This window comes from Muscardinus avellanarius, assembly GCF_963383645.1.
Source record: "Muscardinus avellanarius genome assembly, chromosome: X".
In the NCBI taxonomy this organism is placed as follows: domain Eukaryota; kingdom Metazoa; phylum Chordata; class Mammalia; order Rodentia; family Gliridae; genus Muscardinus; species Muscardinus avellanarius.
In genome coordinates, this window is record NC_137792.1 from 13737140 (window position 1) to 13762359 (window position 25220).

Sequence of the window (25220 nt, forward strand, 5' to 3'; positions counted from 1 at the left end):
TTTTCATATGAAAATTATATATGTAGATCCTAATAAATATATTCTACTCACCATTCATCATTTAATTACTATGTAATGAGTTCCTACTGAATGTCAAGTAGGATGCTGGGTGCTGGGGATACTATGGTATATAAGACAAATGTCGTCCCTTTATTTTATACTCTATTATAAAGCAGGTATTTAGTTTTAAGCTTTATAGCTTATGTTTGCAATGCTCTTTCTTTCTCCTTCCCCTTCCCACCCCTTCCCTTCCTTCCCTTCCCTCCCTCCCTCCCTTCCTTCCTTCCTTGTCACTGGGGACTGAACCCAGGGTTGTTCTACCTCTGAACTATACCCTGAGCTCTTTTTTTGTGTGTGGTACTGGGGTTCCTGGAAGCCCTTCTACCTCCGGGCTACACTCCCAGATCTATTTTTTACATTTTTATTTGGAAACAGGGTCTCCTAAGCTAGCGCGCATGGCTGGCTTCGAACCTGCGCGATCCTCCCGTCTCTGCCTCCCAAGCGCGGGGATTACAAGCGTGCGCCACCACGCCCGGCTACCCTGAGCTCTTTTAAAAAAATTTTAATCAAGGTCTTGCTAAGCTGCTAAAGGTCTTGCTAAGTTGCTGGGCCTGGCCTCATACCTGTGATCCTCCTATGTCAGCCTCCCAAGTACTGGGATTACAGGCATGTGCCACCACACCTGCCTGAGATCATATATCTAAAGATGCCTAAATAGGGGCTCTTTTGTGTAATGAGTAATATTAAACTAACCATCTTACCTTTATGTTCTATAATAAATAGAGGTAGATGTTCATCAAGCTTCATTTAATATGTTTAATGCTCATTTTCCTTATTAGACTGTTTATACCTTAAAGGCAGGGCCCATGCATCTTGTCTTCCTGTTCATTACTGTAATTTTAGCATGGTATCTGTGAAATACATAGTTGTCAACCAAATAACTCAAAAAATTCTCCCCTAGGATACATTAACAAATGAAAGCAATTGTTTAAAAATATTAAACCAGGCATAGGGGTACACATCCATAATCCCAGTACTTGGAAGGCCAAACCTGGAGTATCACAGGTTCGAGAATGGCCTCTGCAACTTGACAAGACTCTGTTTCAAAACAAAACAAAACAAAATTAAAGAAACAACTAAGGGCATAGCTTGGAGGTAGAATACCCCTGGGTTCAATCCCTAGTACCTCCCTGCAAAAAATACTTGCTAAGAATGGTGGCACACATTTGTGTTCCCAGTACTTGGGAGGCTAAGTCAGAAAGATCACAGGTTCAAAGCCAGCCTCAGCAACTTAGCTAGGCCCTCAGCAACTTAGCAAGACCCTGTTTCCAAATAAAGAATAAGTCAGGATTCACAAGTAATCTAAAATTGCCATACCGCTGTACGCATGCGCTTCTTTTTTTTTTTTTACTATAAGCAGAATCCTAAATATTTTTTCTGGTACTGGGGATGGAACCCAGGGGCATTCTACCTCCAAGCTATACCTCCAGCCCTATTTTTTATTCTTTATTTTGAAACAGAGTCTTGACGAGTTGCAGAGGACCTCACTAAGTAGCTGAGGCTGACTGCGAACCAGGATCCTCCGGTCTCAGCCTCCCGAATGCTGGGATGACAAGTGTTATAACCCAGCCAGATTCCTAAATACTTCTGGAAAACCTGACCCGGAGAGATGACAGGACATCAGGTACTTCCGCCCTTCTTAGTACCGACTCATTTAAGGGAAAGGCCGCCCCATGTTTGCAACATACGTAAAAATATAAACATCTGTAGTAAGAGTTTTTTCACCCCAGTTATGAAAACCTGAGTTCTTGCCGACCTTCACATCTTGATTCAGAAGGCTCTCTCTTCATACGTGCTGACCAGCATTAAAAATGCGCAGGTCTCACCCAAGACTAATTCTCACAGAAAATTTAAATAATATTCATACAAATTGGCAAGGGACTTCTTCAAACAAAAAGAGCATCAATGTTTTATTACAAATAAACATTTCACAAAAATTGAATTGGGAATGTATATGTACTCTTAAGCAGAACATAGAAAACCGAAATAAGGTTCTGAGGTTTAAAAGCTTCACTTAAAGTCTCGTTAATGCTATCTCATACACAGTAGGTAATGCAGTACATATCAACGGAACTGAAAATAAAGACTCTGTAAGATGTGCTTGCAAAACTGTGTAATGCTGTAGTAGTAAAGTACAGTTTTCAAATATGAGATTTTGTCTGTCACATTTTTAAAAGCCTTTAAAAATATGATATGCACAAGCTCGCCCTGAGGGAAAAATAAGATGGAATATAGATTACAAAATCTTTACATATTTCCACAATAGCATTTTGAAACTGGAAAAGAGCAAGGAGTTGTGGAAAAAAAACTGAAAGAGCATATTACTAAAAGTTCAGTGCACTCCCAACTACCTGATGGAAAATTTGAAGCACCTTTTCTCTACCCTTCCCATATCATAATATGAAATGTATGAATTATATAGGCCTTGATCTTCAGAAACTTAAGAAAACTTCAAGTTAAGCCAAAATGTCATCAGAAAAGGAAAACCCAGTATAAAATTTGCTACTGTAAGGCCACTGTTTAAAGTTCTTGCATGTTCAGACATTATAAGTCATATACTTATGGTTTTATTACATAAACAAAGCTTTCAACATAGAAACATCTGGATATAACTTGGTTAAGCTCTCTTGATAAAACCATGCTTAGAGAAAAATGCATCAACAAATAATGCCCTTCAGGTGATTCTACTGAGACTTTGCAAAAAAAAAAAACTAGGCAAAACAACATTTAAATTGAATACTGTAATTTAAAAGCAATTGGTAAGTGTAAAAAAGTTGCAGCATTCCACTACTGAAAAATAAAGTTATTTTATCAAGAAAGTTACAGTATTAATGCCTTAGTGCCAATTCTAACTCTTGACAAAAAGATTCTCCCAAATATCCTCCTGTGGTGTCCTTTCCATCTGCAACACTTCCAGATTAGGTTTCTGTAGCAATGTTTTTATATTCCTATCAAGAAAAAACAAGAGAAATGCAGACTTCAAAAGATGAGTCAGTTATAACATCTGAGCTAGAGATCATACTGCAATTTTTAGAAGTTTAATTTATATAGTACTACTTGCACTTTGAGATCCCCACAAATGTGGAACCCCAAAGACACAAAGTAACAAGAGAACACATTAAAGCAGTTATTAAAGTGATAAGCCAGTAGAACAAAAACCAAACCAAACCAAATGACAGTATTAGTAATTTGACAAAAAGTGCCTTCTGCTATTTGGGGGAGTTTCAGTGGGGGCACCCCTGGCATAAACTTGAGACTATTTTTGGTGGTACTGGGGTTCCTGGAAACCCTTCTACTTCCAACTTGAGACTCTTAAACCTTAGTCTCTACAGTATGCATCCTGATGCAACACAAATACAACCTTGAACTAGTATTTTATCTTTCCCATCATCTGGCATTTCTAATTCTACATGTCTTGTTTTTCTAATTCTAAAACTCTATGGACTCTCTTAATGTCTGGTTAGAAAATGAAGAGAAAGGCTTTAGAGGGGAAAATGCTTTCTTGCTTTCAGATGGTTACCTACAACAAAACAGATAAAAGGTTTCGATAAATATGGAAAAAGAATCTACAAAAACAGTAAGACTATGATTAAAGTGTAATGAATGTGGATTTTATATTGTGATACTATGCAACATATTAAAATTACCAATCATAAGCCGGGCGTGGTGGCGCACGCTTGTAATCCCCGCACTTGGGAGGCGGAGACAGGAGGATCGCGCAGGTTAAGAGACCCTGTCTTCTAAAAAATATATAAAATAGGTCTGGGAGTGTAGCCCGGAGGTAGAAGGGTTTCTGGGAACTCCAGTACCACCAAAATAAATAAATAAATCAAAATATAAAATAAAATAAAATTACCAATCATAAACTGGACATAAGACCATGCAACTAATAACAAAAATGGTAGAATGAAGTGTTTTTCAAGGACATTATATAAATATTTATTAATACATGTATCCTTACCTTTATTAGGACCTTACATTATTAAAACTGAAAGAAATTTAAAAGTTGATTTATTTTTTGGCATTTATATTAGTATGGAAATGTTTAATTCCAAACAAAAACAACGCTGATAGAAAATTCTTATTCTTCTATTTTGGTTAATTAAATGTTCAAAATTACATGCATATTTTTGTCGATATCATTCCTTCAAATAGAGGTAGATTTCATTGTATTCTTACTTGATTATTACATGGAATAAAATCATATAAACTAATATTCAAATAAAAAATCTGAAATCTTTTACCTATTAATAGCTTCCAAAAAATTCTAACTACAATAATTTTCTTTCTGGTGGTACTGAGGATGAAACCCAGGGGCATTCTACCTCTGAGCTACACCCCCAGTCCTATATTTTGTTCTTTATTCTGAAACAAGGTCTCACTAAGTTGCAGAGGGCCTCACTATGTACTTGAGGCTGGCCGTGAACCTATGATCCTCTTGTCTCAGCCTCCCAAGTACTGGGATTACAACCGTGCGCCACCATGCCCAGCTTTAACTACAATAATTCTAAAGAAAAATCCAACTGAAATATCTTGTTCATAAAATGTGCAATTATCTTGAACTACATTCATCCTTAACATAGCTCCTTCCATAATATCTCTTGAATTTATCCCCTACCCTTCTAAGTAATGTGGAAGCCTACCTTAGACAGAATGCTGAACTACATATATGAGCTTCTGGTTTTCCTCACTTGACACCTGGGTCACTGCAAATGGTCTCTTGTTGGTTTTCCTATACCTTATTTCTCTTCTGTAGGACCCTGCTAACCACTCCTAACCAAGTGACCATGCTAAAGTACCATTTTCTCCTTCTCAGTCTCAGATGTCCTACCGTAACCATATCAAGTTCTAAATAAACCTATGTTTAGAAGCCCTCTCTAATTTGTACACTTCCATTTCTCCCTAACCCCACAGCCTACTGCCAAGCATGGATCTTGGCCTCTAGCCTTTTCTATATCAGCTCTTCTCATGCCTCAGCTTATGACCTACTTCCTCAATGAAGGGAGTATCAATGAAATACTTACATCCCCTGACCATTCCCACCATATTGATCTTCTCCCTTTAGGCATTTACCATTTGTGAAATCAAGCTCTTCCAAAATAGAGTTGTATGGAAAAGTATCAAAATAGCAGACCCAAATGTTGTCCTCAGAAAGGCCTGCTTATAGGGTTGGCTCTTGGCTAGCATCAAGGAACTTAGGTTTCAGGAACGTTCCTACCATTAACTGGTGTGTGCTGAAACTGTGTGAACAATATGGATTTACTGAACATCTGTTTTCCTTATGGGAGCCTAGAATCCGGCTGAGTCCTCTGAGTCTTGGTGAGCCACCAAACCTAGGAACCCCTGACACAATGGTTTTTGTTCACTAGTTTTTGGAGCATATGTTGTATGAGAGAGAGAGGGGTTGGGAGAGAGAGAGAGAGAGAGAGAGAGAGAGAGAGAGAGAGAGAGAGAGAGAGAGAGAGAGAGGGAGGGAGAGAGGGGAAGGAAGAATTCCATTCCATTCAACCATTCAACAGCATTTTTTTTTTTTTTTTGGTGGTACTGGGGATCCTGGAAGTCCTTCTACCTCCGGGCTACACTCTCTGACCTATTTTTATACTTTTTTATATGGAAACAGGGTCTCTTAAACCAGCAAGGCTGGCTCCGAACCAGCGCGATCCTCCTGTCTCCGCCTCCCAAGCGCGGGATTAAAAGCGTGCACCACCACGCCCGGCTCAATAGCATTTTTCAAAGACTGGCCACAGAGAAGTCAATAAAGGAAGATTAAAGACTAATGAGGCTCCCTCTACTCTCAAGAAGCTGATGATCTACTTGGGGAAATACAAGAGTAAACAGTAATACTTAGAAAGCAAATGAAACGAGAGCTAAAGAGTGGCCTTTGAGCCAGGCACTGTGATGCACACTTGTATTCCCAGTACTTGGGAGGCTGAGACAGAAAGATCACAGGTTTGAGACCAGCCTTGGCAACTTAGTGAGACCAAGTAAGACCCTGTTGTAACACAAATTTTAAAAGGGTCAGAGGTATACCTCAAAGTAGAATAACTCTAGGTTTGGGTTCAATCCCCAGTACCACAATAAATAAACTAGTTAATTAATATGGATCTTTGGTAAGGCTTTACAGTGGGCCTTAAAAGTAGATTAGCTTCTATTTTAGGATTTGTTTTCCAAACTTCAGTAATAAAAACTGTTCACCTGAAAATAAAGGAAAGTAGGATTTGATTTAAGAAAAAGAATGGGGAGCTGGGTGTAGTGGTGCTCGCTTGTAATCCCAGGACTTGGGAGTCTGAGACAAGAGGATCATAGGTGTGTGGCCAGCCTCAGCTACTTAGTGAGGCCCTCTGCAACTCAGGGAGACCCTGTTTCAAAATAAAGAATAAAAAATAGGGCTGGGGTGTAATTCAGAGGTAGAAGGCCCCTGGGTTCCATCCCCAGCACTACAATACATACATACATACATACATACATACATACATACATACATACAATGGGGATCAGGATACTATTTCTAACAAACAGAACAGTATGAACAAAGGTACAAATACATAAAACTACATAAAAACATGTTATACTCCAAAAAGCAGAGGGCCACTGGCTAACAAGTTTGGTCTCTTTTTCTATAGGCAACTGGACACATAGGAAGAGGTTGTGTAAGAGGGATATGATATAATCTGTGTTCCAGACAATAACTGTGTTAATAACAAAGAGAATGAATAAACAAGTTGCAGGAGGCAAAGAAACAAGACAGCTCCAGAGATTCCAAAACAGGCTCAGGGTATGTGAGAATCTATGCTGTAGTAAAAGCCAGCCATGGTAGCACATGCTTGTAATCCTAGTACTTGGGAAGCTGAGACAAGAGGAATCACAGGTTTGAAGTCTGCCTCAGCAACTTAGTGAGGCCCTCTATAAATCAGTAATACCCTGTTTCAAAATAAAATAGGGCTGGGGGTGTAGCTCACAGGTAGAAAGTCCCTGCCTTCAATCCCCAGTGCCCTCCCTCCCAAATAAAATGTAGTAAAGGTGATGCTTCAAATCAGCAGGGAAAAGACAAATTATTCAATAAATAGTGTCAGAAAACTGACTATCCATTAGGAAACCATTAGATCTTGACTTCCTATTTTATCACAAAATAATTTCAAAATGGATTACATATTTATACATTAAAATTGACCCTAAAACCATTTAAATGAAATACAGTAAGCATGATAAGACATTTAGAAGCCGTATCGGACAAACTTGAGAGATTCATGACAATCTAAAAGTTCTATGGTATAACAGCCGGCTTAAAGAGCTGACAAACATAGAATAAACACGAGGAAAATAATATGACAGGTTAATATCTTTGGTAGATCACGAGCTCTTACAAATCAACAAGGAAAACCCCTATCCCCCCACTGAACCACAGGCAAAATACAGAAATAAGAATAACGAGAGAAAACAAACGGCCAGTGTACAAATAACAAAGATGCTCACATCATTAATATTTAAAGGATGGAAAATAAGGATTATTTTTGACTAGTAGATCGACAGGTGATAATAAAGACTGGTGATGTGTCGTGCTGGTGAGCATGTAGGTAAATAGACCCTTTCGTGTACTGCAGGTGAGAGTCTACATGAGTAAAACGGGCAATGTGACAAGGCACCAAAATGTGAATGTGCTCAAGTGGTATGCATGAAAAACCTGTCAGCTACCCTCAAATCATCAATGGAGGCCAAGGATTAGTAAACGGGGGCGCACAGATCTTTAGGAGTACACAAAGACATTCCAAGGAGTATGTGGGTACGCGTCATTGGAGGGAACTTCCAGATCTTCAAATCCCCAGTGAGATCCTTCTAAAATTATCCTGCCTGCATAGCCAGTTAAGGCTGGTTCCTGATCTTTTACTTTAACAAGAAAGATACACCTTCTGCTGGGCGTGGTGGCGCACGCTTGTAATCCCCCGCTTGGGAGGCAGAGACAGGAGGATCTTGCAGATTCGAAGCCAGCTGTGCTGGCTTAAAAGACCCTGTTTCCAAATAAAAAAAATTAAAAAATAGGTCTGGGAGTGTAGCCCGGAGGTAGAAGGGTTTCCAGGAACACCAGTACCACCAAAAATAAAAAATTTTAAAAAAGAAGAAAGATACACCTTCTTCCCATCATGAATATATTATTTTGTATTACCTGGAGAACCCCCAAAAGGGCACTTTGAAATACTGGTAGTGATATCAAGAAAGTGCACCAACCCTAACAACTAGTATACTTTGGTTCTGCAACTCAGGTGCTTTCCAAATCTTTGTGTTTAACAAAAATGGAAGGACAAAATTAACCTGTCGGTGATAGAACACTCAAAATACTTTTTGCCGATAAATCACTAAGTGCTTTTTTTTTGGCCTATAATTCAGAGTGAGTCCAAAGAACCGAGTGGCACTGCTATTATAGGAGTCCTTTCATTCCCATCTATATAACCATATAAACAAGGTTTCTCAGCACTTATTATCTATAAAAAGAAAAAATAGAATTAGAATACTCAAATACTTTAATAGTTTACTAGCTATAAAATAATATTTATCTATGAATACATGAACTAATTGAAAAAAGAAATGCATTTCTATTAAAACTTCTTTTGTTGAATCAATACTTAAACTGTCATAGATCTATGGTATTTTGATTAACTATAATATTAACTCATTCCATAAGAAATATTTAAGATCTAATAGTCACAGAAATCTAATAATATTATGCACCAAATTAGATTTTATCAATAAAATACCTTTTAAATAAATTCTATTGGAGAAACAGAATCAAACCGAAATTTAAGGCAAAAAATAATAATGTAAAATGTATTAGTGTTAAAAGAGCTTATTTGTGTATTTTTAAATGGGTGATGCTAGTTATGAAATTTCTGTGGTATGCAGGTTCCACTGAAGGGATTTCAAAGAATGAGGTAACGCCGGGCGTGGTGGCGCACGCTTGTCATCCCCACACTTGGGAGGCAGAGACAGGAGGATCGCGCAGGTTTGAAGCCAGCCACATGCGCTGGCTTAGGAGACCCTGTTTCCAAATTAAAAAAAAATGTAAAAATAGGTCTGGGAGTGTAGCCCGGAGGTAGAAGGGCTTCCAGGAACCCCAGTACCACCAAAAAACAAAACAAAAACAAAAAAAACAAAGAATGAGGTAAGAGTTTTATTGAAGACTGTCAGATCCAGGCATGGTGGTGAGCGCCTGTAATCCCAGTACCTGCAAGGCTGAAACAGGAGGATAGCAGGTTGGAGGCCTGTCTCAGTAACAGTAAAAACTTTAGTAACCTAGCAGGATTTTGTTTCAAAATAAAAAAGATTAAGGGGTAGAAATGTAGCTTGGAGGTAGTCGATTCCCAGCAAAAACCAAATAAATAAATTGATAGATAGCATTGACATGTCGGAAATTATAGCCTTTATAATTTGTGAAAATGACAGATACCCTAAAAGTGTACAAGAAGGTAGATAATTTTACAAAATTTTAGAGTATGTGAGGGAAAAGATTTGAAAAGCAGTGAAAAAATAATCCATCCATACAGTGGAACGATATGCAGCCAGTACAACACGTGAACTGAACGAAGGTGTGAGTACGTGACAGAAGTTAAGACTTTGAATGTTAGGAATGCAACAAGGACAAAGGTGACTGATTGGTAGGACAAGCTGCTAGGTCGCCTGGCCAGCTAAAGAGCTGTGGACCTTGAGGGGAAGTACGTGGTCTGGGGAGGAGAGCAAGTTTGGCAATATTTTTAGTAGCTTTTAAGTTCACCTACTTAAAGTGTACAGTTCAGTGCCTTTTTGGTATATTCTCAGAGCTGTGCAAATATCAATCACCACAATTAGTTTTAGAATATATTTCTTACTCTACAAAGAAACCTCACATTCATTAGCAATAAGCCCTTGTGCCACCTCCGCTTTTACACAAACACCCCCAATCCCAGGCAATCACTATTCTACTTTCTGTCTGGATGGATTTGCTTATCCTAATACATGTAGTAGAAATGGAATCGTGTCATAAGCGGCCTTTTGTGCCTGGCTTCTATCACTTAGCATATTTTCAAGGGTCACCTATGCTGCAGCATGCTGCCCTACATGTCTGTCTTTGAGGTGATTTCAGGGTACCCATGTGAGGACGTCTCAGAAGCAGCAGATTGGAAAAGCTCAGGTCAAAGTAGCTAAAATACCAAAAAAATGTGGTAGGACCCAGACGTGTAGGTCTATAAAAAGAGCACTGGGCATGGGAAGAGTTTTAGAATCCAGTGTGTTGGGGCCACTTGCAAAGCATGCAAGATGCGGTGAAAGACAACACAAAGGCAGCGCTGTGATCCGCACTGGACCCTTAACAACTGTGACACGGCAAATGAGCAAAAGCCGAGGTGGAAAGACTGAAGACACACTGCGGCTGGAGCGCCTCCCAGGACACGTTGCCTCTGTCCCACGTTGAAGGCCTGAGGTCTGATTTTTATTTGTTGGGAAGCAGGCTGGTGGGCAATGTAGTCCGAAAAAAGATAGTAGTCAGCAGGAAATGGGCAAACTGAGGCACAGAAAAGAATGATGGGGCAGATCCAAGAAGAGTAGATAAGCTGCAGGTTGAAGCTGGGCGTGGTGGCATGTCTGCGGTCCCAGTGCTTGGGAGTTGGCATCATTAGATAAATTAATGGATGAAGAAAATACAGTATATTTACAAAATGAAATAATACGTAGCATTTAAAAAGAAGGAAATCCTGTCATTTACTATAATGTGGATGAACCCTGAGGACATTATGTTAGGTGAAATAAGCCAAGCACAGAAAGACAAATACCATATAATCGCGTTCATATATGGAATCTAAAATAGTTGAACTCAGAAAAGTAGAGAGCAGATTGATAATTACCAGGGACTGGGGGATGATGGTGGGAGATTACAGCGATGATGGTCAATGGACAAAAAATTTCAGTTATAAGTAATAAGCTTAAGAGGCACATAATGGTGACTATAGTTAATACATTGTACTTATAAGTTGCTGAGAGTAGATTTTAAGTGTTCTCACCACAAAAAGTATGTAAAGTATTTCATGTGCTAAATAGCTTCATTTTGCCATTTTGCCACGTGTGTATAAACATCACACTGCACACTATAAATATAGACATAATTTTTATTTGCCAATTAAAAATAAAATTTAAAAAGATCATGTAGCGATAATGACTGCATAGCACTGTGAATAAAATTAATGGCACTGAATTACTGTATATTTAAAAGTGGTTAAACTGGCAAATTCTGTTATACATATTTTACCGTAATTAAAAATTATATGAATAGGGAAACAACATGAGTTAGTATATTTGGAAGTTACCATTTGTATAGAGTCACTTCAAAATTTTTTGGCACTCAGATAATTTACTTTGCATAAGACTGAAATATATCAGTTAAAAGTCTTTACCTAAATTTCCATTTCAAAGATTAATTATGTAACAGAAATTCTAAAGTAAAAAGTTCAAACAGTTAGCATATTCAAAATATTTAAAGTATAATTGCTGAAAAGCATTCTAAGGTGAAATAGTCTTACAACTCTATTCAACTATTATATAATAACATTTTAAAAGTCTAGGTTACTTAAATAAAAACTAATGGAAAAACCCTATTTATCTAATGAACATTGATGAGTTAGGAGTTTAAAAGTCACTTAATATTTTTAAATGATCATCATCCTACTAACCTTTTTTTTCTTCAGGACTTTGTCTCTGAATTTATTAGTGATAAATCCTCTTGGGCCAGCAAACCGTAAACGCTGATATTTAGCCTGAATGTACAAGCTCTTCTGCAGCAGGTCAGACTTATGCTGGGGCTGGCGTCTGCCGCCTCTAAAGTTGCTCTGTAAGGGAAAAAAGAATTAGACGGTAAAAGTACACTTTTCAAACCTATTTCATTAGTATAACAGGTATAAAACTAGAGTTGCCCTTGATTCCAGGCATTACAGGTAGTAAAAAAGAAGGATTCAATGATAGCAACAACGTACATTTCCCTCAAACTAACCTAGTTTATTTTACATACTAATGTTTAAAAACTCTGTTTTACATAAAAACAATTTTAAAAACTGTTAGCTAAAAGAATTTGAAGTGGCTGGGTATGGTGGCACATGCCTGTAATCCCAGCTACTTGGGAAGCTGTGGTGGAAGGCACAGGTTTGAGGCCATGTTCAGAACCTTAGTGACATCCTATCTCAAAATAAAAAATATAGGTGTTCCTCAGTTGCAGGGCACCCCTTGGTTCCATCTCCAGTACTGAAAAAAAAGTTAAAATGATGTTTTAACTTCCTCATGCTACAAATACACATTTTTCAAACCTCTAATAAGCTAAAATCATCCTTTTGATTCATTGTGACATAAGAGGCAAATAATAAGTATCAATATCTCAGAATCAGCTGGGCATAGGGGCATCATGCCTATAATAAGACTGGAGGATCGTAGGTTTGTGGCCAGCCTCAGCAACTTAGTGAGATCCTGTTTCAAAATTAAAAAATAAAATGGGTCCAAGGGTGTAGCTCAGAGTTAGAATGCCCCTTGCCTGCACACACATGGTAACTCCACCCGCATCGGACTTATGCATTTGTAGTTCCAAGCAGTAATAGAAAAAAGGTTCTCTGGTAAAACGAAATTTGAAAATCAAGTCCTGAGGAAGAGGTCATCATTAAACTGATTATAGTTAACTAGAAATACTAACCATATATGCCAGAAACTCTAGTTTATAGATACTATTTGAAGAAATGCCATAAAAAAGCTTTATTTTCCAGTACTGGGGATTGAACCCAGGGGCATTCTACCTCCAAGCTACACCCTGAGCCCTGTTTTTTACTCCTTATTTTGAAATAGGCCTCACTAAGTTGTGGAGGGCCTCACGAGGAAGCTGAGGCTGGTCACAAGAGTGCAACCCTCCTGTCTCAGGCTCCCAAGAATTGGGATTGTTAAGTGTGCGCCCCCATGCCTGGCAGAAAAGAAAAGCTTTTTAACTTACTAATACTTAGAACATTATGTTCAAAGCATAAGAAAAATCCAGAACTAGATGGAAAACAAAACTGAGTACCTTAAAATGTCGTTTAGATCCTATTATGTTTTGATGGTTCACTTCAACTCCAAATGATTTCTGATTAATATCTTTTCTCTGCACATTATAATCCTGCATGAAAAAGTATTAGCATAGGTTAATATACTTTAAGGCTGATTTTAAAAACATTTCCATCATTTTAAAGACACATGTTTAAATATATAGTGTTAAAAACCCAAAGCAACTGGGCATGGTGGTACATGCCTATGTTACTCTGAATTCTGAGGCAGGAGGAATACAAGTTTGAGGCCAGCCTGGACAATTTATCAAGACTTAATATTTTGTCTTAAAATAAAAAAGGGGAGGCATGGTGGTACACACCTATGATCCCAATGTTTGGGATACTGAGACAAGAGGATAACAGGTTCAAGGCCAATATCAGCAACTTAGCAAGACCCTGCTTCAAATTTCTAAAAAATAGAGCTGGGGGTGCAACTTGGTGGTAGAATATCTCTGAGTTAAATCCCCAGCATCACACCTAGAAAAAAAGGGTTAAGGATGCAGGGTCTGGTTGATGCACACCTGTAGTCCCAGTACTTGGGAGGTTGAGAAAAAAGGATCACAGATTCAAGCAGAGCCTCAGGAATTTAGCAAGACTCTTAGCAATTTAGCAAGACCCTGTTTTAAAGTAAAAATGGGCCAGGCGGGGTGGTGCATGCTTGTAATCCCAGCATAGTAAGATCCTATTTCAAAATAAAGAATAGCAAATAGGGCAGGGGGTGTAGCTTGGATGCAAAATGCCCCTGGGTTCCATCCCCAGACCACACACACATACAAAAAAAAAAAAAAGGTTGGGGATGTCAGGTGCGGTGGCATGTGCCATTAATCCTATTACTTGGGAGGCTGAGACAGGAAGACTGCAGGTTCTAGGACAGCTTTGGCAGCCTGGCAAGACTCTATTAAAAAACGAAATAAAACAAAAGAACTAGGGGGTGTAGCTCAGAGATAGAATGTTCCTTGGTTCAATCCCCAGTATGAATGAGAGAGGGGGGGGGGAGGGGAGGGGCAGGGAAAGGAGGGGCAGGGCAGGGCAGGGCGGGCTGCTGCAGCCAGGCTTGGTGATATGTGCCTATAAACCCAGTACTTGGTAGGCTGAGGCAGAAGGATGGCAGATTGATGGTCACCCTCAGCAACTCAGTGAGAAGCTATTTCAAAATAAAGAATATAGTTAGGCTGAGGAGTGTAGCTTAGAGGTAGAGGCCCCTGGGTTCAATACCTAACACCACAATAAGTAAGTAGGCAAGTAAGTAAATAAATAAACACAGAAAGTAAATTAGTGGTTGGCTGAGGTAGGAACAGGGAATAACTAAACTCTTATAATGAGGAATCTCATTGTGTAATGAAAATATTCTAAAAGTAGATTATGGTAATGATTATATATCCCGGTAAAGTTTCTAAAAATTGATAAATTATACACCGAAAATGGGTGAATTTTACAGTATATAAATTACATCTCTATAAGGTTGTTCAAAAAAACTTCAGAAAGTTAGTACTATAATAAATCTAATATAATCCTACTAAATAATAGATCTTTTGGCGGTAGTACTTGGGATAGAAACTAGGGGCCTTCTACCACTGGGGTACACCTCCAGACCTATTTGTGTATATGTGTGTGTGGTACTGGGATTGGACCCAGGGACATTCTACCTCCAAGATATACACCCAGCCCTATTTGGGGTTTTTGGGGGGGTTTTGTTTTTGTTTTTGTTTTTTTGCGGGTCTGGGGATAGAACCCAGGGGCATTTGACCTCCGAGCTACACCTGCTGCCCTATTTTGAAACCAGGTCTCACTGAGTTGCAGAGGGCGTCACTAAGTAGCTGAGGCTGTCCGCGAACCGCGATCCTCCGGTCTCAGCCTCCCGAATGCTGGGATTACAAGCGTGCGCCACCACGCCCGGCCCTATTTAGGTTTTATTTTTGAAACAAGGTCTCACTAGGTTGATGAGCATCTTACTGAGGCTGTCTCGAACCAGCACTCTTGTCGCCAGCTCCCAAGTACTGGGATTACAGGCGTGCGCCACCATGCCTGGCTAGAGAAGATTATTTCTTCTGTAATCATTGTAAATCCCAATAAAATCTTGTAACACATACTTAACAGTTATAAACATTTTTTTAAAAAGATGCTTAAGGAGAACGTAAAAAAATGAAAATTCTGCCAGGCGTGGTGGCGCACGCTTGTAATCCCCGCGCTTGGGAGGCGGAGACAGGAGGATCGCGTAGGTTCGAAGCCAGCCCCGTGCTGGCTTAGGAGACCCTGTTTCCAAATAAAAAATATTAAAAAAACAGGTCTGGGAGTACAGCCCGGAGGTAGAAGGGTTTCCAGGAACCCCAGTACCACCAAAAAAAAAAAAAAAGGAAAGAAAGAAAAATGAAAATTCTAAAACTCCAATCTTACTATGTTAGGTTGCTGAATAAACTTCCTAGAATTTGATTTTGTGAAATGTGAAGGTTTTGGGGATCCATCAGCGTGCACACTCTTCACTGTGGGGAAACTGGAATGCTGGTCATTCCTAATAAAGAGAAAGAGAGAATTATGAGTTTGCCTTTATCCAACAAATCAAAAAGACATTTAAAAAGCCCCTTTAGAGACAGTCAAAATAGTACAAAAGCAAAACATCAATGATCTATCGGTACTAAAATTAGAAATGACAGTTATTAGGGCTAAACCCCTCATTTTCCAACAAACATTGTTTAGCTAGGTTGGAAGTTAGCAGTGGGGACAACAAGGACGGGCTTCCTAGAGGCGGTAACCTGGATGCAAAGTGCTTCCTGAGGGAAGCTGTCCCTGCTCTAGCGCGTGTGGTAGTGCTGGCGCCCCTGCTCAAAGACTCCTCTTGGCACCAAGCATCAGGGCTCAAGAGCCAGCCATTCGCCAGAGGGGAGGCTTGAGTGGCTCACGATCACCTCTCTGGCACAGCTGCGGGCTCTGACACTGCTGGCCACAGCAGCTGAGGACAGCTCCCTTGTCCTGACACTGAGAGGTCCTGAGGCCACCAAGGGCTTTGCTCAGGCAGCCCTATCTGGGAGGAGGTCCTTCCTTAGGCTTATCCTCTGCTCTAGGAAGCCTCGTATCCAGAGTCCTGAGGGACTCCTCTTTCTTGTCACATCTCACATCTTCCCACAATGCTCCAGAGGCCCTTCCTTGTCTTCTGCAGCCCTTACTCCACAGTAAAACCAACAGCTCACTACAGCCCGACTTCGCGCCTTCCTACACATGCCCCACTGGCATGGGGACGAAATGCACACTCCTCAGGACCTCCAAGGCCCTTCCTGCTCTGGCTCTTGCTCTACTGCCGCCTGCCTTGCTCCGATCTCAGACATCTTAAACTGAGTGTGGTTCCCAGCACACTGCTCTCTCCTGCTTCTCCGCCTCTGCACCTGCAGCTCCTCAGTGACATGTCCTCCCACTTAGATTAACCACGACTTGTAGTTCCATGTGTACCTCTTCCAAGGAAGGCGTTCCTATATTCCTCTGAGGTAGCTCAGATACCTCCTGCTGTGTGCACATACAGCATTCGCGGTGTTAACGCCCATCTCTCCATGGGAAAAGCTCTCATTCCTTCAGAGGGGGCATTGGGGAGAGCTATTTTGTGGCCTTAGGTCTGACTCCAGAATCTGACATGAAACGGACACTCAAGGTCTTTTGAAATGTTAAAACTCTCAAGTCCTGTCAAAGTACTCATAATGAGACAGTAAGTCAAAACAGTAAGGTGGAAAGCTATAATTGAGGATAACTTTAATTCTTTGGTCTTTTTTTTTTTTCAGTACTGGGGTTGGAACCTAGGGGCATTCTACCTCCGAGCTACACCACCAGCCCTATTTTTTATTCTTTATTTGGAAACAGGGTCTTGCTGAGTGGCAAAGGGCCTCACTAAGTAGTAGCTGAGGCTGGCCATGAACCGCGATCCTCCTGTCTTAGCCTCCCAGATGCTGGGATTACAAGCGTGCGCCACCACGCCCAGCTTCGATTATTTAAAGTATATACATATATGCCTCGAAAAAATGACAGGAAATATACTAAATATTAACAGTGGTCATCTCGAACTGGCGAAATAGGAATGTCTGTTATTTTATACATTATTATATTTTTACAAATGATTGCCATTAGCACATAAGCTACTTCTATACACAAAAGAGTGGGTTTTTAAACTTGTCTTTGCAAGGCCTGTATTAGACAAAGGAGAATAGGTTGAACATCTCTAATCAGAAAATCTGAAATCAGAAATGCTCCCAAATCTGAAAGTGTTTGAGCACCAACATGACACCACAAAGAGAAAATGTCAACCTGCCTTCGGGGACAGGTCACAGTCAAAACACAGACACACTAAAATATAAAATTACCTTCAGGCTGTATGTATAAGGTGTATATGAAACATAAAAGAATTTCATGATTAGAGTTGGGTCCGATCTCCAACGTATTTAACTATATATTTATGCAAATATTCCCAAATCCAATCAATCCCACATCTGAACCAATTCCGGTCCCAAGCATTTCCCATAAGGGGTACTCCCAGCCTGGAGTTTCTAGAATATATAAAGGACTCTTACACCTTGACAATAACCAGATTTATAATGGGTAAAGAATTTGAAAGAAACTTCTCCAGAAAAGACATACAAATGGCCAAAAAGCATATAAAAATTGGCTCAACATCATTAGTCATGAGGAAAATGCAAATCAAAACCACAAGGAGGGAGGACATTCTGCTCACTAGAATGACTGTAATAAAAAGATGACACCGGTGTTCATAATAGTACTACTTAAGACATCCAGAAGGTGAAGACAACACGGACGTTCATAGCCATCCACAAAAGGCAGCGTATCTGTGCAACAGGGCTATTCTGGCCTTAGAAAGAAATGACATTTAAAAGATGAAGTTCTGACACGTGACACAACATAGATGAATCTTGGAAACGTGATCCCAAGAAGCCACACGCAACAGGACAAATCGCATGGCTGTCGGAGGTAGTCTAGCATATGATAATATGAGGGCTCTAGAAAAGGCAGATTTATGGGCTAGAAAGAAAAGGGTCATGAGGTTGAAGACTGGGAGAGAGGGGAGCTATTGCTTAGATGAGACCGAGTTTCTGTTGGTGAAGATGAGAAGTTTCTGGAAAGGGATCATGACACGGCTGTACAACGTGGTGGACATGTTTAATGTCAGGAAGCTGAACACCTGCAAAATGGCCGCTGGGAAGCTCGGCCAGCCCCAGAAACCCAGTGAGGCCCCCACAGCTCTGCGAGGCCCTGCTTCCAAAGCAAATATAAAACAGGGTTGGGAGTGTAGCTCCACGGTAGGATTCCCCTGGGTTCAATCCCCAGTACCATATATATAAAAATTTTAAACACTAAAATTTATGATGTATATATTTTATCACAACAAAAATCATTTCTATGTCTGATTCTGGACCAGGCAAATGAGCACCAAAATCAAAGGTTCTACCTCCTAGCCTCCCTGCAATTAGATGCGGCACCATGTGTAAATTGAAGGAAATCTTTGAAGAAAAGCTAGAATAAAGATATAATGGCTAGAGCACAAATACCCATCTTGGGCCAGAAGACACACACCGTGTGCAAAGGATGTGGGAAAAGCGAGTGTGTGTGTGTGTGTGTGTGTGTGTGTGTGTGTGTGTGTGTAGGAAGTACTGGGGGTTGAACCCAAGGGCATTCTGCTTCTGAGCTATACCCCTAGCCTATTTTATTTATTTATTTATTTATTTATTTTTAAAACAGGGTCTCACTAACTTGTAGAGGGTATTGCTAAGTTGCTGAGGCTGGCCTCACATCTGCAATCCTCCTGTCTCAGCCTCCCAAGGGAAGAGCAAATCTAAGGAGCCTGGTTCCTTGACGGGTCCACGCCACCAAACCATACAACCGAACCACCCTATCATGAAGACTTCATACCTCTAATCTTTTTCTTTTAACCTCAGAAGAAAATTTACTTTCTCTAGTACTTGAAGACCATCCTCTACCCAGAAAGCAGTGCTCCTTTGGAAATTCAAATAAGAATAGATGGACACCCTGCTTCAAAACAAGAATAAAACAGGGCCGGGGTGTAGCTCACAGGTAGAGTGCCCCTGAGTTGAATCTCCAGTACTACAGAAAATAAGGTTAAGTGAGATACGGCTGTCCTCTGGCTAGAGCCCTAGATGTTGTCTAACTTCATGCAGAGTAAACCTACAGCCTTCGTGAACTTCAGCCCTCTGTGATTGGTCCTCATTCACTAACTCTACATTTGTTGATGCCGCAACCCCGCAGCCCACTTGAATACGGAAACAAGAGCAACCGTGTTCCTGCCTCAAAAGCTCTGCATTTGCTCCTGTTTTATAGTATTATCCCCTCTGCTAACTCCCTCACTTAAATCGCGTCCCTGCTAAATTTTTAAAAATCTTATCACACATGTCATTCTTTTCTAAGGAATGTCCTCTCTTGCCTTATTTTCCTCTATAACTCCACTGATAGGTATTGATTTTCCTACCCTACCATTAAATTCCAAGGTCCAGCCCAGTGCACTAGCACGTGTCTCTAATCCCAGTACGTGGGAGGCTCAGACAGGAGGACTGCAAGTTCGAGGACAGCCTTAGCAATTCAGTGAGGACTCCGGCAACTTAGTGAGACCCTGTTTCAAAATCGATATACAAGTTTGGACATGGTGGCTCATGCCTGTAATCCCAGTACTTGGGAGGCTGAGACAGGAGGATCACAGGTTCGAGGACAGCCTTAGCAACTCAGCGAGACTTTCATCAACTTATTGAGACTCTGTTTTCAAAATAAGAAAATAAAATAGGGCTGGGGATATATCTTGGAGGTCAATGGGCACGATGTCCACACACAAACGTCAGCGCCATGCCCGGGGAGGGTACTGAGCGGGAGGACAGAGGAGCTCGCTGAGCGCGTGCAGCGTCTCTACCACGTCGCTCTCAACGGCGTCACCATGCCTGACTACAGTGCACTCAAACCCCAAACTAAAACATAAAAAAAAGGGGCTGGGGGATAGCTGGGAGAGGAATGTCCCTGGGTTCAGTCGCTAGTATCACACACACACACACACACACACACACACACACACACACACACTCTCTCTCTCTCTCTCTCTCTCTCTCTCTCTCTCTCTCTCTCTTCAAGTGCCAAGAAGGCAGGGGCTTTGTGTATAGTTTTTCACCATATTTCCATTGCTTGAAATAGTAAAATTAACAAATAAGTATTTGTTGACTATGACTGAAGTCTCTATACAGAGCTCATCCTAGACTGGTACCTATTACAGATTGTTACAATAGCAAGAAAGAAACTGAATATTCCCCACGAACTACCTAGCAAGAAACGGAGTCCTGGCAGTTTGATATCCTCTTAAAGCCCACTGATATTACTTTTTTGGTGGTACTGAGGAACCCTTCTACCTCCGAGCCACGCTGCCAGACCTATCTTTACATTTTGGAAACAGGGTCTCCTCGGCCGGCTCGGAGCCTGCGCGATCGTCCTGTCTCCGCCCCCGCGCGGGGACGGCGAGCGTGCGCACCGCTACTTCATCACGTGCAGCCCGCAACTAGGTATTCCCTCTGAATACCATTTCAGGGAGCCTAGTAACGCTGCTTAGAAGGGAGAGAAATGGTGTGTCAGAGGAGGCTATGGATATGTCAGGTAAGAACTAGGTCAGGTGAGCAGATAGAGGGCGAAGTGACAACTCTAAGAACTGGGCTTGCTGGGAAAGGGTCCTAAAGCCTCAGGGAAGAGCGATTCGGCAGAAATGCGTTATCGTTTACATATTTTCAGTCCTGTCTGCTTATTTATTTATTTGTTTGTTTGTTTGTTTGTTTATTTATTTAATAATTAATGTAGTACTGGGGATTGAACCCAGGGACATTCTACCTCTGAGCTTTTAGTGTTTTTATTATTTGAAACCGGTTCCCACTGAGTTGCGGAGGGCCTCACTACTTAAGTAGCCGCGGCTGTCCGCAACCGCGATCCTCCGGTCTCTGCCTCCCGAAAGCTGGGAGTGCAAGCGTGCGCCACCATGCTGGGCTTTGCTTCTTTGTAAAGTCTCATTCATTCAACAAATGCCAATTGAGTTCAAGGTGATGGGGTATAATGGTGAATAAATATAAGACAGACTTGCATGTAATTGTGTGTGTGTGTGTGTGTGTGTGTGTGTGTGTGTGTGTGTGGCCCTGCGGATTGAACCCAGGGGTGCTCTCCCACTGACCTACACTTCCAGCCCTTTTTATTCTGAAATAGGGTCTTGCTAAATTGCTGAGGCTATCCTTGAACCTGTAATCCTTGTGTCTCACCCTCCCAAGTACTGAGATTACAGGTGCGTGCATACAACTTTTTGTGTGCGTATAGTACTGGGAATTATACCCAGGACATTATATACATCTGAGCTACATCCCCAGTCCTATTTTTACTTTTTATTTTGAAACAGGGTGTCACTAACCTGCAATCCTGTCTCAGTCTCAACTTTTTAAGGAAAATCACAAAGGTGGGAAATCATTCCACCCTATCATTTGTGATTTTATGTTTCATTTCTTCTAAATTTCCATGGAATCTATACATTGCTTTGATTTAAAAGGCTTATGTAAAAACACAGTTTGATTGACAAACTGAAATTCTAAGGTAGGATCAAATAAAAAGTTTTTCTTATTTTAATAAGGAAACTGAACTAGGACAAAGCGACAGATAAACGTTTCTATATCATTTTTTTTGCAGCACTGGGGATGGAACCCAGGGGCATTCTACCTCCATGCTACACTTCCAGCTCTATTTTTCTTTCTGCATTGTGGTGGTACTGGGGTTCCTGGAAGCCCTTCTACCTCCGGGCTACACTCCCAGAACTATTTTTTTTTTTTGAAACAGGGTCTCTTAAGCCAGCGAGGCTGGCTTCAAACCTGCACGATCCTCCTGTCTCTGCCTCCCAGGCACAGGGATTACAAGCGTGCGCCACCACGCTCGGCTTTATTCTGCATTTTGAAACAGGGTCTCATTGAGTTGCAGAGGGCCTCCCTCACTAAGTAGCTGAGGCTGGCTGAGAACCGCCATCCTCCTGTCTCAGCCTCCCAAATGCTGGGATTACAAGCATGTGCCCGGCTTTCTATATCGTTTTTACATATGACAAACAATAACAAGTGTTGGTAAGGATGTGGAGAAACCAGACCCCTCACGCATTGCTGGCGGAATGTAAAATGACACGTTCACTTTGGAAAAGTGTCTGGCAGTTTCACAAAATGTTCAACATAGACTTGCTACTTAATTCATCAATCCTACTTTTAGGTATATGCTAAAGAGTAACTAAAACAAATGTCCACACAAAAACTTGCACACAGATGTTTATAGCAGCATTATTCACAATAGCCCAGAAGTGAAAACAACCCAAATGTCCATCAACTGAAGGATGTATAAACAACATGGCATATCCATAAAATAGGATGTTATTCAGCCATGAAAGGAATCCTTATGCTATACCATTAAATGAATGTTGAAAACATTATCCTACATGAAAGAATCAGTCAAAATACCCATATATTATACGACTGATTTTATACAAAATGTCAAGAATAGGGGCAAAGCGAGAGATAGTAGAACTGTGGTTTCCTGGGGCAGGGACAGGAGTGATGGGGAGTGACAGCTAGCTAGCACAGTGCTTTGTTCTGGGTGATGAGCTGTTACGGAATTAAAACAGTAATGATGGTTACACAACTCTATGAGTATGCTAAAAACTACTGAGTAGCTTACTCTCAAAGGGTAAATCTTATAGTAATACCACAACTTTAAAAACCCTCATGGCTCCATATGTCACACCAATTATCTAATACAAATAAAAGAATCCAACAGGCCCAGCCAAAGACACCTTGGAGAAAGATGTCTTTGCATTGTACAACACTGTCCTCAAAGCTTATGTTAATTAATATATCAAACACTAAACAGCTAGTGTACCTTCCACTCATCGCTTTACTTAATCTTCACCACCACTATGGTGGTTAAGATGAAATAAATACAATTCGTATCCCTATTTAACAGATGCGGAGACAGAGACTGTGTAACTTGTACAAAGTCAGTTGCATAGCTAAGAGGCTAACAGGCTTCAAACTCAGATCCAACTCCATTGATGAAGCTCTAACCGTCTCAAAGGGTAAAGATGTATCCTAAAGCAAAATAATGACCATCTTGAATTCATCTGGAAAATCCTCTCTCTTGGTATACTAGGTTTCTTATACTTGCTGAGCCAAGAAAAATAAGACAGAGAGCATGTGTCCTTAAAAGAGAGTAGTTATGTCATAGAGTAACCATATCACATTAGGAGACTGGTAACTTCCACCAAGCAAGGGACAAGATTTTTACTACTTTCTTTTAAAATTATTTCATATGCCACAACACAGTTAAACTGTCTTTTTTTGTTTTGGTTTTTGGGGGATACTAGGGATTGAACCCAGGGACATTCTATATCTGAGCTATATACTCCAGCCTTTTTTGTATTGATTTGTTTTATTTTGAAATAAGGCCTCATTAAGTTGCTGAAGCTGGCCTCAAATCTGCAATTCTCCTGGTTTGGCCTCTCAAATACTAGGATTACAGGCATATGCCATCATGTCCGGCCCACCAGCCCTTGTTATTTTTTTTTTTTATTTTGAAACAGAGTCTTGCTAAGTTGCTCAGGCTGGCCTTGAACCTGAGATCCTCCCGTCTCCGCCTCCCAATTAGTGGGATTATAGGCATGCACCACCATACCTGGCTCCGCTTCCATATCTTTTAACTAAACAAGAGTTATTATCAGAACCAAATCTAGTTTTAAACAAACTCTGTGTATTTTTGACTAAGACCTACTTGGGCACAGACTTAAAAGTCTACTCAAATATTTTAGTAATTTCATGCTAAGGATTATAAAAAATGATTAGGATTGACCCTCTCTGCTCATATATTTCTACTTTCTGGGAGGATCCAAACAGTGTGAGGACTCTTGGGTAAACTAGAAATTTTGTCCTATTCAATTATGCTTTATAATCATATGGGTCCTAGAGTTGCACAAGTTCCACTAGTTCTCAGAACCGGAGCTCCTCTGGGGCCAATCTAGACTACTTGAAGCCCCTAAACGGAGACATGAGGTTGGAAAAAACAGGTTCTACTGGTGATATATTTACCATGCATGGCTTCAGTTCTTCAAATGTGTCAGTTATAAGCCAGGGGTGGCGGTGGGCGCTCGGAATCCCAGCATTCAGGAGGCTGAGACGGGAGGATGGCGGTTTGCAGACAGCTTCAGCTACTGAGTGAGGCCCTCTGCAACTCAGTGAGACCCGGTTTCAAAATAAAAAATTGGGCAGGGGGTGTGGCTCAGAGGTCAAATGCCTCTGGGTTCCATCCCCAGACCCGCAAAAAAAATGTGTCAGTTATTAATATGTATAGCTGTCCCACACAGTAAGTTGGTTCTATCATTATTTTATATATGCAAAGTCTCTAGAGCATCACCAAATTTGTCTGAGATCAAGCAGCTTACGAATGGGCAGAGGGTGAGATTCATATTTAGTTCTCCTCGGCCTTTTTCTACCACACCTGCCTGTTTCACGGGCAGACACCCAGGAAGAGTCCTATGAGAGAACTGTACTGACTCAGGAAACGTTGTACTACCCAGGCCACCCCAGAAGCTAAGGGCTGAATATCTTGGCTTTCATCAGCTCCATACACTTGCTGGCCCCTGCTAACACTCAAAAAACTGTTACCCTCCGTTCGAGAATTATGAAGGCCTCAAAGATTCACCTGCCCCATAATTTTTGCTGTTTAAATCAAGCACGGTACGATGATCATGAATAAGTTTGAAACATTTTAAGAGATTTCACTTGAATATAGAAAATGAATCAAATCCCTACACTAAGACGGAAATTATCATCACACGAAAAATTGGAAGAATGCCGAAACCAAACGCTCCCTGATAACAGGATGTTTTGCATCTACTGATTACCTCTCCGCGGCACTAGCTATGTGAAAACTGTGCTCATCTTCATCCTGTAACCGTTCTTTTCTCCTTCTTTCAATGTCATGTCGGAGGTCATTTGCATCTATTATTTTGACCAGAGTCTGAGGAATTTTGACAGAAGACAAACC

General features: G+C 40.8%; 1 protein-coding gene across 1 annotated transcript in view; it reads right to left on the bottom strand.

The window, feature by feature from the left end:
- Window positions 1-2884: 2884 nt before the first annotated feature.
- The window catches only part of BCLAF3 (BCLAF1 and THRAP3 family member 3), a gene marked incomplete at its 5' end in the record, with an annotated part of 41599 nt that continues 19263 nt past the window's right edge, over window positions 2885-25220 (bottom strand). Inside the window, 4 exons of the mRNA XM_080718463.1 lie at window positions 2885-3008; window positions 11751-11906; window positions 15531-15645; window positions 25078-25220. The exon at window positions 25078-25220 is cut by the window's right edge and continues 22 nt beyond it. Coding sequence (XP_080574589.1) covers window positions 2979-3008; window positions 11751-11906; window positions 15531-15645; window positions 25078-25220 — 444 coding nt within the window. The 3' untranslated portion in view covers window positions 2885-2978. The remainder of the gene's footprint in view (window positions 3009-11750; window positions 11907-15530; window positions 15646-25077) is intronic.